The sequence below is a fragment of the Microtus ochrogaster genome, unplaced genomic scaffold (assembly GCF_000317375.1).
Source record: "Microtus ochrogaster isolate Prairie Vole_2 unplaced genomic scaffold, MicOch1.0 UNK189, whole genome shotgun sequence".
Lineage (NCBI taxonomy): Eukaryota > Metazoa > Chordata > Mammalia > Rodentia > Cricetidae > Microtus > Microtus ochrogaster.
The window spans coordinates 98,052-112,296 of record NW_004949287.1 but is presented as its reverse complement, the minus strand read 5'-3'; the positions used below and the strand labels follow the sequence as shown (position 1 = coordinate 112,296).

Sequence of the window (14,245 nt, the reverse complement as noted above, 5' to 3'; positions counted from 1 at the left end):
GAACTAGCTCTTGTAGACCAGGCTGGTCTCAAACTCACAGAGATCCGCCTGCCTCTGCCTCCTGAGTGCTGGGATTAAAGGCGTGCGCCACCACCAATACTATGGAATATATTCTGCAAGGCTTATATGGTTATTGTGATACATCCATTAATTGGATATTGGGACTAAATTATTTTTCTTCATATTATATCCTTGAGAAAATGGTTTCAAAACAGAGCCAAGAATAAAGCATTTTTAGCTGCTTTCTCTGCCTTATGGTTTGTATTCCTTCCAACATTAAGCTAGTTCTTTCCAAGTCATTTCTGATTGCCATGACAAGACTTATTAGCAATTAATACCAAGAAATAACTCTGAAAATCCACACAATCTGTAGGCTTTGGAATACATGATGGGCAAATAAGGAGGAGTTTGGAATTGGGAACTAGACAGTCATTAAATGCTGAAAGTATAGAGTTTTGGTGTTTTTTTTTTTTCTTATTTTTTGGCTTGATAGGGAAGACTAGAAAAGAAAGAGAATTACTCAAAGTGGAGGTCAGGTTCAAGAGGGTTCACAGAACAACAAGGACTCTGGAAGCTCCTGGCCTTGAAGTTCTTCACGTGAGAGTCTGACAAGGAATCTGCTATATTTTTCTGACACCTAGACTGAGACTGGATTTTAACATGGTGGAATAATGAGCTCGGCAGAGGAAATTTCAAAGGAGAATACAATTAAACTGTGGAATGATTGTGCTCACTATTCTAATCAAGATCCATATAGTAAATAACAATAAATACAGTAGGAATATGTATATATATATATGTGTGTGTATATATATACATATATATTAAAGATGTTCAGTTTGGGCAAATAAAAGACTGTTGAGCACTCATCCTAGAAGGGGACATCTATAAAACCCCATTCAAAGATCAGGAAATATCATAGAAGAAGTGGTGGAAAGAAAAGAAAAGAACAGGATTAAAGGGAGTGTTGTGAGATGATAACATTGGTACATGAATGGACTCTTGCTTTCATAAACTCAGCGAGTATTGACTAAGTACACAAGTTCTGCTTGATACTTGTCACACAATGATTCCACTATGGATTGGCCCCATCCCTTCCTGGGAGCTATAAGCAATTAACAGGTGCTAACATGGAATAGATTATACCCTCAGTGTTTTATACACTGGCCAGCTAGTTTTGTTCAGGTAATAATGTTCAAGTAATAACTTTCTACCCATGTTCTTTCAGGCACCCTACCTAAGAGCAGCTGGTCAAAAAAGATGTAAAAAAATTGGGAAGAGAATGTTTGTTTGGAAGAAGGAGGGATCTGATGAAAAATAGGAGGGGAAAATAGAAGACAGGGAAGTGAATAGGATAAAAGTAATTACATATATATATGAAATTAGGAAAATATATTTAATAAAGAAGCAAAATTAGAGTATATGAAAAATGGAACTTGAGATAAAACAATATTTTTGTTAAGATATCTTCTTAGATCTGAGATTGACATTGATAAATAATTTAAAGAGAATCTTCTAAAACATATTAAAATCCCTGTATGTAATTTTCTCAAAATTACATTGATTTCAATATGCATTTTTTTTACCAATTCAAGTTCATTGGTGTTACAAATTTTATAAGTGTGAATGAAGTATAAAAGTTAAGTTATGCAAAAGAAAAGAAATACAAATGATTGATGCTCTCAGTATGAATTTATTTTAAATTTTATAGTTTTGATTCAACATGGATTGCAATAAATGGGTCTTCAGCAGAGTTACTAATAGAAAATTGAGCAGTGCCATCACCAGAAACATAGACTTTAATTCCTGTGCAATAGCCATCAATTTTATCTCCAGAAATGACGTCACAGTATGTACCAGCAGGGAGACCAGTTTGTAAAGTTGTTGACAATGACCTGAACAGGAAAAAAAAAGAGTAAAATTCAAATAGAAAAATTCAAGAAAGCAGTCTATCTCCAAATTGAGTAATTTCCTAGATTTGTGGTATGTAAATATAAGTTATAATATACTAGCCATAAAGTTAGATAGATTGAGATACATGGATAGATTAGATAGATAGATGATAGATAGATAGATAGATAGATAGATAGATAGATAGATGATAGACAGACAGATAGATAGATAGATAGATAGATAGATAGATAGATAGATAGATATAGAACTAGATATAGATTATGATATATAAATAGGTAAAAAGAGCACTTGTTAATTTAAAAATTTGGTTCCCATGTGGTGGCATAGTTTAGGGAGGTTAGCTAATGTGGATGTGGAGGAACTGTGTCACTGAAGGCAGGCCTTGAGAGGAAAAGACCCCTACCTTCTCTAGTTAGCGCTTTCTGTATTGTACTGTGGTTCAAAGTGTGAGTCATCAACTTCCTGCTCCTGCCCTCATACCTTGATTTGCCCTTCTAGCCCCCGGATTTGCAAGTCCAAATAAAATCTTTCTTCTGTAAGTTGACTTGCTCGTGATGTTTAATCACAGCATCAGAAAAGAAGCTAATACAATATCCCAATTGAGCAAAAAATGGAACTTGCCACTGATACTGTCAACTACTTGCACAAAGATTCTGTAAGTGTACTTGTATACAAATAGGAAAATGTTCAAGGAGAAGAAAAATACATGCACGCATCAAAAACAAAAGGACAATTAACTAGAAGTGTAGAACAAAACTCAATTGCTTTCTGAGAAAAACTATCAGCCAGAGCAAATATAAAAATGCATTGAAACTATTCATCACACAGAGGCAGAGAATTTAAGATTATATAACAAAAGAACAGAAAACAAATAGTTGTGATACAGAGCTAGGAGATGGGGGAAAGTATTTTCAACCTAATAATGTTCATACATTCACTGATTTTAAGACTTACTGAATGTTTATATGCTTTGTGCAGATATCACAAGAGTATATGAATGAGAATATATGAATATAACAGTGTAGGAGTACACCAAAAACAACAGCAAAACAAAATTATACTCAAAACTAAATCTATAAAAATGAAGAAACAAATTAATAGCAAGCATCTTTTTTTTCCTACAGTTTTCAGGTAAATGTGCTTTCTTTAATCCTTTAACAAAAATATTTTCAACTGCAAATGAGGAGGAAGCAAAAGGAAGGCTGTAAAAGTATAAAAGTAAACAATCCTACTTTCAGTGATTTCCACTTACCAGTCATCATTGTTAAAGACAATGAATCCTTTGTTTCCTCTGCCAAAGGCTACTTGGTTGCTGCCATTATCCCACCAGTTTGACAAAGGCTGACCATTGACTACATTTCTGAAGGCAACCATGTTCCTAAAAGCACAATATCATGTGAAATGCTCATACACTCTGTATTGAACAATTTAAAACAAAAAGTTAAACAATTTCTTATTAGACAAGATCTGTAGGGGACACTCCCAACCTGATCTGGCGCCATCGATGTTCACAGACCCAGCCATTGCCACATGTGGTGTCTGCATTTATTGTCACTTCTTTGGTTGCTCCATTGTCATTTGGTGGTCCAACCCAATCGTTGATATCCTTAATTACAGGAAAAATATTGTGGGATTTTAATATTCATATTTCATTTTTTTGCACTAAACTAAAAAAAGTTCTGCTACTTGATTTTCTATGGTATCTACTTAGTGTCTAACTTTGGAACCTCATGAGTATTTCTCTAGAGTCATATTTCAGAGAAATATGACATTTTTATTTACACACACTTTTATTTGCTCAGAGTCTTTTCAAGCAATAACTTCTTAATATCTCTCTTACTTCTTTAGTACCACTAAAGTGGTAAGAGCATTTGTATTAGAAAGATTTAAGAAGAACAGAATCCAGTACCAATGGCTTTAGAAAACTTATTCAAGATATATGTTTTCTTTTTTTTTTTTTTTGTTTTTTTGTTTTTTCGAGACAGGTTTTCTCTGTGGCTTTGGAGCCTGTCCTGAAGATATATGTTTTCTTCCCTGAATCTCATCCTCTATAATAGAAATAGTTTGCTTGCTATAAAAATATCAATATCTATAGAACTTCTTTATCAAATTAATATTAGTTTGGGTTTTGTAACATCTTTTAAATAAAAGTACTAATAAATATATTCTGATACTCTGTAATGTATTTTCCAAAATTTTAATATGCATTTCATGATTGTCAACACATTTACACATCTTCCTGAAATAATTGAACAAACAGTCTCTCCATTGTCAACAGAGGAAAGGTCTCTCTTCTAAACCAATAACAATTCAATTTGACGACCTATGATGCTGTGGTCCCTATCTGTTGGGTAGTTGTGTTACAGATGAGACACAAAACTGCTCAACATCGCAACATGCCAGGGAACTGAAGTTCTGTACTTTCTCCAAGAGCTTTACCCTCTAATTCATTTCCCCAGGCGTTTGGTTGCTTTTAGAATGGTTCAGTTAAAGTATTGCATGATATTTTCATAATGCTTAGTATTCTTGAATCAGTCTTCAAATTTATTTGATTCATTTAATATATTTCACATATATGAATAATATATATATGTGTGTGTGTGTGTGTGTGTGTGTGTGCGTGTGTGTGTGTTAACCTCAGTTAAACCAACTGATTTCTTTTCTTTCCATCATAATATTTTAAAAGTATTTACCAAATATTTATCTTGCTCAAGTTTTAAACGGCAAGTCTGGCCTGAAACTAAGATGGGGTAGAAGCATGCCAAAATCCCCAGATTTTCTCACCCTGAGAGCAGCAGGAGTTTGACTGTTCCCCACTCCATATGCCTCACCCATATCCCACACCCCCTGCCTGCTCTGCACCAACAAGCCCCAACAGATAGACATCTCAGGGTGCTATGGTACCCTGGTGGATGTAGCAACTGATAAGCTCATGTTTCTCCAAGGCTATGAGGACTCATTGCTGTATATCTGGATAGGAAAACATCTCAAGCTGGAAATTCTTTCTTTTCTATATGACCTTATAAGTTTTCTTGCCCTGACCCTTGCTGCTACCATGTATGCATGTGAATCACACTGGCTGTTCTTGCCCCCACATGGGTCCAACCAGCCATTCTTTTTGGGGTATATCTGTTCCCTGCCCTCTCCTAATAAAAGAGCTGTTCTCCAAAAGTCTCTTGCTGTTCTTTCTGGTAGTTCTTTCCGGGACTCCTTCAGCCCTGGCAGGTGCTTCCATGGATAAGGCAGAACTCTAGTCCAACATTAAATGAACTTGTTACCTTCTTTGCAGGTGTTCCTATGCACAATCTCTATATATCATTGATGAAGTAAGTACAATTAAACACTTATGTTTTGCCTTTTGTACCTTGATCTCTAATTTTTAAGGTTTACTCATAGTGATAAAGTAGTTGGTACTTTTACAATATACTTACATTACTAAAATTACAGTATATTAATATTTGGTGGCATGTTTTTTATGCAACTAATTTTGTGTGAAATTATAACTTCTTCCTTTTTATTGAAAAAATATATTTAAACTTACTTTTCCATTCTCAAAATATCTTGGCCAGTGGTAACTTGACATTACTCGTGTGAATCCATAAGGATGAGCCAACATAAATCCAACTGCCATTTTATAGAGTCTGAAAATTACAAAATAATATTATAATAGAAGAACAGAAAATTTAACATCAATAAAGGACAAGTAACAAAGCAGTGAAAAATGGTTTTGCCTACCTAGCATCCCAGAATGTCAGGATGGATGCTCCTCCAGCTCCATGACCTCGCTGATTATCATGGTTGTCCACAAAGACCAGGGCTCTATCAGAAGGCATGAAACCCCAACCTTCGCCCCAGTTCCTATTTTTAAAAAATATGCATATATTATTCTTTTACAATACCTTTAGGTAACCTTAAATCTGCACCTCTTTTTGTAATCTATTTCCATTAAACTACTGATTCTACAACTAAAAGATTATTCCACAGGGAAAAAATTTCTTCCAGGTATCTGTATATACACATATGTAATTTCCTACCATATCCCATGATTCTACGTATGGTAAGTTTATTTGTATTTCATTCAAATTGCTCATGTAAGAGTGTAGTGTAGATAAACTCATGTAGGGTAAATATCCACATCACATTATGAAAAAATGAGAAAAAATAAAAAGACTGACTATTACACTGTATTTTATAGATTGACATTTCAGATTAATTTATTGCAATATATAAGTGTAACAGTATGTTCACATTATAGTTTTATTTATGAGAAGAAGGGTTTTTAAAGTAATATCTTGACTTTAGCAGATTATAATTACCAAGTTGGTTCATATCTCAGACAGAAAAACAAATCTCTAGGTGATATTTTGTGTTTCTAGATGCCCTCTTGTTATTGACAATTAGAATGAAAATAATTAATTTCAGATGATTAATTGTGATTTAGACAACAGTGAAATCACTTGATAGCTAATTCTTGATAAATATTTAATAAATTGGAATATGATCATGTACTGGGATAACAACACATAAGTGACAGGCAAATTAACAAACGATGTATTTACTTTAAATAGGCCATCTTCTCTCCACTCCACTTGCGCATAACTGTGCCCAGTTTTGCTCCATACTTGAATTCTGTCACACGGCCATTTCCAAAGTACTCGCTGCTTGTAAGTGCCTCGCCACCCAGATCAATGACCTAGTAGAGATATAGGGGAAACCGTCATTTGAATAAAGTAGTATTAAAATGTTCAATGTCTAAATAGTATCTTTTAAATCCTTTAGGCTCTTGATGCTCAAATTGGTTCTTCCTATTTCTTTATAAAGTATATGCATCACTATTGAAAGAAATTTGCTGACAATGTCATTTTTGTCCAATAAGAATATTTAAATATAATATACAATTTAAAATTCAGAAATTCATATCTTCAAAGTACTTACTAAAAGCTAAGTTCAGCAATTAAAATTCATTTAGTTTTCCAAAGAAATCAAATACAAAACTGTGCTAACCTCTTCACATGAAAAATGTGCACAGAAATATTCATCTGTTTGCCCAAATTTTATACATTGAATAGTACCTCAGACAAGGGTCAAATTCAGAAAGACAGGCTGGAGTCAATGACTAAGATTTTCTGCCTGGCATAATCATCCCTGAGTATACACTAATTAATCCAGTAATATTGCAGCCTACACAAATCCTCTAACTCCTTTAAAGCCTTATTCTGGAAAAGAATTGAGTCTATTATATCTAAATAAAAGGGAGTTAAAGAAATTGCACATTTAATAAGGTATTCAGATATTAACCTATAGAAATTATGTTTAATAAAATCTTCCATCCATCTTCTGGCTAGCAAAACTGATGTCATTTATATATAAATACGTATATTACTTTACCTCTTGAAAAATGAAAGGTCTGCTTCCTTCAGAGAACCATTGTGTATTTAGGTTATGCAGTTTATACAAAATTGCCTTTATGTCTCCAGGCCACATGTGCTTAGCAGCATCAAGTCTGAACCCTGCTACACCAATGTCGATGAGACGGTTCATGTAGTCAGCCACCTTGCCACGAACATAATCTTTCTCAAGTGCAAGATCCAGAAGGCCAACCAGACGACAATCTCTGACCTATTGAAAGAAACAAATAAACAAGCCAAACAAAAGGGTGATTGATTTAAATGTCACCTGTCACCTCACACTCCATTTGACTAGTCATATATTCACCAATTGGTCTATTAGGAAGCTTCATAAAGCCTATTCGTGGGGCAGTGGGAACATTCACATTCCACTGAGAAGACACCGTAAGCAGATTTTCCAGTATGAACATTTAACTATGAGGAAATGAGATAGGTAATATTAGAGTTGATTGAGGAAACCGTTGGTTTTCTTCTATCTTTTCCATTCTTTATATCTTTCTCTTAATGTGAGACAGGAATCAAACTTTGAGACATCAAATAACTAAAAGAATGTTAAGAAAGTTTTGAAGATTTATTTGCATTTCTAACACCCAGTAATGCATTGCTTAAGGAATCTAAACCACATTTCAAATAGTATTTAAAAGGTTCTATGTGCATACTGAGGAGAGAATTTTTTATGCTGATCATTTTCCTTACCTGAGCAGCATCATTGTAGTTTTCAATGCCTCCACTTCCACTTCTACATTTGCCATCGTTAAAATCCCAACCCGAGTATGGAACTCCAGAGAACTCCCTGGTTTGTGGGTTGAAATAACTTCCACATGTACTGCTGGTTCCTGCTTGAGCCCCTTCTCCACACATGTGGTTAATGACAGCATCCACATAAATACGGACCTGAACAGAAAAGTATGTTATTTGAATTAAAGTAGAAAGATAAAATGTATATAATTAGACTGAACAGAATACACAGTATATAGTTGTGTGAATGGTTGGATAGATACATAAGTACAAAGACAGATAGAAAGACAGACAGAAAGACAGACAGACAGATAGATAGGCTATTTTATAGTTTAAGTCAAGTGTGAAAGAAAAACCAATGTGAAATGACAATCATGAACAGTCCTAATATAAGCTTGAGGATTTATAAAGCTGATAAGTGGAAAATCAGAAACTGTTATCACTAAAATCAAATGAAAAGCATTATTTTTTAATAAATATATAATTAGATTAAGATAAAGTGGACATTATTGTCTTGAATGGAGTTAATGTGAGTTAGTTTTACTCTCTGAAGAAAAAGAATGGTAGATACTGGTCATTATTAAAATGAGAAATAGCTATTTACCATAAATTGAAAGTAAGTTATTGCATTTAAATTTTTAATACTTAACTATAAAATGGTTTGTAGAAAATAAGTGTAGTTATACAGATAAATAATAAAAGTTTTCATTAGAACCATTAAAATGTTGACATTACAATGTAGAGAGCCTCCTGTTGTCATAAGACAAGATACCAAGTTTCCATCCCCTAAACTTCTCTTTAAATGGTTCATATGAAAGAATTTTTCAAAATTGACCATAAAACAGAAGTAAATTTTGAGTTGTAGCTAAAATGTAAAGAAAAAATTAAAGTCTGAAAGTTCATTTTCAAGAATAGAAAACATAAGACAGAAAGTGGTTTTTCAGATAATAACTTCAAAGGAAATATGACTTTGCTTACTCCAACGTTGTTACACCTAGTCACCATGTCCTTGAATTCATCTTCATTTCCAGACCTTGAACATATTTTGTAGCTAATTGGTTGGTATCTTTCCCACCAAGGTCTTGAAGGATTGTTAACTACAAGATGTTCATTGGGTGGAGAGACCTACAAATAAAACAATTAAGATTATCAGAATAATTATAGTTTACTTACATAAATAAATCCTTCAAAACAAACTGTGAATGATCGTGCAGTTCTTAGGTGTGCACTTGTAGATCTGCTGTGTTAGAACCACTAAAAACATTGACAGCACAATGGAGAGGGCCTCCTGGTGTCCTAAAACAAGATACAAATTATTATCCCCTAAACTTTTTTCTTTGTCAAGAAAGTTATGTGTGAAGTAAAACATTGCTTAAAAATAATCAAAAATACAATGGAAAACAATTTTATATAAACACCGTAAACTCCTCATTTAAATTATGAACAAATATTACCTGCACCCCTCCAAATCCATTAGGAGCTAAGTATCTCTCACATTCCTTGGCAATATCAGCCCAGCGCCACTCGAACAGATGGACAATAGAGGTTCGTCCTTTTTCAGTGTGTGGCTCATATTGAGCCCAGCAGAATCCAATAAAGAAAAACAGTAGGAAGAATTTCATTTTGCTATGATGTTGTTAGTGTTTTTTCTAACAACCACTTTATTCCTGAAAATTAAAAAGTAGAAAATAAAGGGGAAAGAGTATAATGAAATAAAAGCTAACATAAATCAATATTTGAGTACTAGTTATTTATAAACTGTAAAGTATTACTAATAATATGGTCCATAAGAGCCTAATAACAAGAAAAAGACAAATGCTAAACGTCTAGGTTTTTGAAGGTAATACCACTTATTAAGGAGAATAAAGGAGAACGGATCAGACCTGAGAAGAATAAGAAGACTGATACAGGTTTAATTATTCCTCTCTCAATCCTGATGCTCCTTTTTGCTTCTTACCCCAACAAACTGCATTAACACTACCTTTAACAAAACTATACTTTTTCATATTTCACAGGCAATTCCACACTTCCATGATAATCCATGTTCTTCCTATGACACACTCCCCTAAGGAAAATGGTACACATTCAACTGAAAAATGTTTTTGTTTTAGTCTCCTTTTATATTTTCAGGTAAAATTAGTCAATGTTTAATGTGTGACAAGTTTGGGGATTATATTCTTGAATTGTTTGATTTGTATTATAAATATATTAATATTTACACACTACCCTTTCTGACCCAAACTGTAGTAAAGGTTTACATCAGACATAATATTCGTAGTTCTAGAAAATGATGAGTTAATTTTCTTATGTTCTCAGTAAATGACTGTAACAGACATACACTAAGTTCCTTATTTTTCGCAAATGAACGCTATACCAGAATCTATATATTAGAGTCAATTCTAAGACTTGAGTTATACACAAAAACGTACACAGAACCAGGGTAACTAAGTCAATTTGGCTTATATAATAATTGACAATGGCAGAATTTGATATGTTTAACTGAAAGTCAGTGTATTTTTATTTCAGCAAAATTTCTGTTTTACTTTACAATACAATACCCATTAGTAGTAATTACTTGTTTAATCAAATTAAATGGAAAAAATTCACAGCAACTCCACTAAAATCAAGAACATGAAAGGCTGTACACTCTCTCCATATCTATTTAGTACAGTATTTTAAGTTCTAACTAGTGCAGTAAGAAAACTGATGCAGATTTGCAGATTATACCAGAGTATATAAAAGTGACCCCAAAAATTCCAGCAAGGAACTCCTAAATCTGATAAGCATAATCAGTGAAGTGACTGGAAACAAGATTTAAAAATGACTAGCCCTCCTATTCACAAATGACAGACTGAGAAAAAAATCAGAGAAAAACTTTCACAACAGCCTCCAACAATACAAAATATCTCGGAGGTAACTCTAGCCAAGCAAGTGAAAGACTTGTACAACAAAATCTTGAAGTCCTTAAAAAAGGAAAGTGAAGAAGATATCAGAAGATGGAAAGAGCACCATGCTCATTGCTCAGGAGGATTAAAATAGGAAAAGGAACATCCTACCAAAAGAAAACTTTCTTTTCTTCTTCAAAACTAAAACACAGTATTGTATACCTGCTCAATTATTTATGGCCTGGGAGATCATGGGTCCTATGATAGTAGCTATTACCCATGCTTTGTTAAATAAACATGCAGTTGAATTCCTTTCTACATATTTATGTTTACCACTAAAGATTGATATATGTCTCTCCCTAGACAAAGAACTTTTTAGCAATGGGAGACAGTCAAAGCAACGACTCATAACTCTTCAAAGGACTGAGCTCAGCCCCCACTCTATATTATCTACAATGGGCTCCAGAAAACATCACGGAAGAGGGTCTGGAAATACAGTAAGAGCTTGGGACTGTACTGATGGCATTAATAGTGTCCTCTGCTCTTCCAGAGGACCTGTGTTTGATTCTCAGCACCAACATGTAATTCCCAACTCTCTGCAACTCCAGATCCCGAGCATACAACTTCCTTTTCTAGCCTCTAAGGGTACTTCACGCACATGTTACAAAGATAAGCAAGCAAGCAAAACATCCAAGCATATAAAATAATTGTTCATTTTTTAAAAATATCTAAGAATTTGTTGGTTTTAATGTTGTCTTTGACTGATGAATCATAGCGGGAGGGGGAGAAGGGAAGGCTGAAGAGGAGGAGAAGAGGAGAAGGATGGGGGTAGGAGAACTTGAGTGAATGGGATAGTGGAGGTGGAAGAAGGGCAGAGATGAGAGCCATGAAAGAGCTATTTTGATTGAGGGAGCCATTATGGGGATAGTAAGAAAACTTACACTAGAGAAATTCTCAGGAATCCACAAGGATGACCCCAGTTGAGACTCTAAGCAATAGTGGAGAGGGTGCCTGAGCTGGCCTTGCCCTGTAGTCAGATTGATGAATATCTTTTTTTTAAATTTATTTATTTATTATGTCAGACTAGAACCTTCATCCAGCAACTGATGGAAACAAAGGCCCAGACCCACAGCAGAGCACTGATCTAAGCTTCCCAAGTGCAGTTGAAGAGTGAGAGGAGTGAGAACATGAGCAAAGAGCTCAAGACCATGAGGTGTTCATCCACTGAACCAGTTTACATGATGAGTACACTCACTGCTACAATTTATGTGAGCTAATGGGAGCTTACCAACTCCAGCCAGATAGGGAAGGAACCAACATAGGACCAAACTAGACCCTCTGAATGCGGGTGACAGTGTATGACTGGGCAGACTGTGGGGCCAGTTGCAGTAACACCAGGATATATCCCTACAGCTTGTACTAGCTTTTTGGGAACCCATTCTCTCTGGAGAAATATCTATTTTTTTAGACACTACCATGGCTTTTATTTAGTATATAACCTTACCAAGAAGAATATGGTTTTGAATAAGGTTATTTTAAAATAAAAATATAAAAGGCATACTTGTTTGTTTCTTCTACAGCCAAGAGATTTTTACAAATAATTATTAAGAATTTTCATGAACTGAGGCAGATTCCATTCTCCCTCTCACATTAGGAAAGAGCTAATAAAATTAAAAAACAATTATCTTCTCTGTGACTTCACATTCCCCAAATCATATTTCTTATCCTCTTTGATGGAAGGTAGGGTAGAAGGGAAGTGCGGGGGATGGGAGGAGGCTTGAGAGTGGGAACTGGGATTGGTATTAAAATATAGTTTGGTGGGTTTTTTTTAATATTTGCTTATTTATTATGTATACAATATTCTGTCTGTATGCCTGAAGGCCAGAAGAGGGCGCCAGACCACTTTACAGATGGTTGTGAGCCACCATGTGGTTGCTGGGAATTGAACTCAGGACCTTTGAAAGAGCAGGCAATGCTCTTAACCACTGAGCCATCTCTCCAGCAAAAAAATTTAAAAAGAAGAATCTAAGATCTGGAGGGCAGAGTTAAACCCTGTAATGCCTTGCCTTATGGATTAAACATGATTTTGCAAGTGTAAACACATAGCAAATATGATCATATGCCCATGACTTGCACAGAGGAATAAAAAAAAAGAAGTTGGACTAGTTACAAAAGATGTTAAAACTGTGGGTATAGGACTTAGAGAAGATAAAAGGGAAAGGAATCTGTTCACAATACCTTGTATATAAGTAAAAAAATTTAAATAATAATGATGTCAAATAGAGCTAAGGACATAGTCCATTGCCTAGTGTATATGTGGCTTTGAGTAAATCATTTGAATTTGATATCATCTAAACAAGAAAACAATTCTTTTCAAGAAGCATAGATACTTAAATTTTCAAGAAGCATGTATAATATTTATAGCTACTTTGTGGTATTCAATAGACATACACAGTGCATACTTGAGAAATTTAATGATTTTTGGTCCTCATCATAATGTTTTGTGGAGCCTTTCCTCTCATTTCCTGTAGTCACTCATAAGGTATTTGATAGGCTATTGTGAAATATAAATCACCTATGTACTGTGAGCAGCAATTACAGGTTTATAAAAAAATTATGAGGTGGAAATGCTGACAACCCCAGTTTAGTAATTATTTGAATAGTGTAATATTTCTTAAATATGCATAAAACAAGTTAAAATATGTAAGAAAAAATAAAAATATTTGCTAACAGTAAGAAATGTAACTGATGTGTGGCTTGGGCAGTTAAAGGCCATTGGCAATGAAAGCAATATTTATTCTTAGAGCATGAACTGAGTTTTTGAAGCCCATTGCCTATGGAGGGATACCTTGCTTAGCCTAGACAGGGGAGGGAACATGCCTTGGTCTGCCTCAAGTTATGGGACAGACTTTGTTGACTCCCCTTAGGAGGCCTCACCCTCTCTGAGGAGTGGACAGGGGCTGGGGGGAGAAGGCGGGAGGAGTGAGGGGAGAGGAGGGAGAGGGTACTGGGATGGATATGTAAACTAAAGAAAGATTGTTTTAAAAAATAAAATAAAATATCTAACTGAAAATTAAACATAATATTATCAAAAGCATTTTTCTAATCAACCTTATAAAATGGGTGTCTCATTATTTCAGTATAAATATTAAAGAGGAAGGACTCGAGTATAAATTCAGAATTCCTCTTAATAAATCAAACTTAAATTTTGGCATTTGGCCAGGCGATGGTGGCGCACGCCTTTAATCCCAGCACTCGGGAGGCAGAGGCAGGTGGATCTCTGTGAGTTCGAGACCAGCC

General features: G+C 34.6%; 1 protein-coding gene across 2 annotated transcripts in view; it reads right to left on the bottom strand.

Moving 5' to 3' along the window:
- The window catches only part of LOC101984459 (alpha-amylase 1-like), a 17,691-nt gene that overhangs the window by 2,084 nt on the left and 1,362 nt on the right, over positions 1-14,245 (bottom strand). Inside the window, exons 2-11 of one of the 2 annotated variants that reach the window (XM_005372119.3) lie at positions 9,515-9,727; positions 9,039-9,185; positions 8,019-8,216; positions 7,303-7,533; positions 6,474-6,607; positions 5,650-5,772; positions 5,456-5,555; positions 3,402-3,520; positions 3,167-3,292; positions 1,786-1,895 (exon numbers count right to left, since the gene is read on the bottom strand). In XM_005372119.3, coding sequence (XP_005372176.1) covers positions 1,786-1,895; positions 3,167-3,292; positions 3,402-3,520; positions 5,456-5,555; positions 5,650-5,772; positions 6,474-6,607; positions 7,303-7,533; positions 8,019-8,216; positions 9,039-9,185; positions 9,515-9,682 — 1,456 coding nt within the window. In that variant the 5' untranslated portion in view covers positions 9,683-9,727. Of the gene's footprint in view, positions 1-1,673; positions 1,896-3,166; positions 3,293-3,401; positions 3,521-5,455; positions 5,556-5,649; positions 5,773-6,473; positions 6,608-7,302; positions 7,534-8,018; positions 8,217-9,038; positions 9,186-9,514; positions 9,728-14,245 lie in introns of those variants that run through there. The other variant, XM_005372120.2, reaches the window with a different exon arrangement.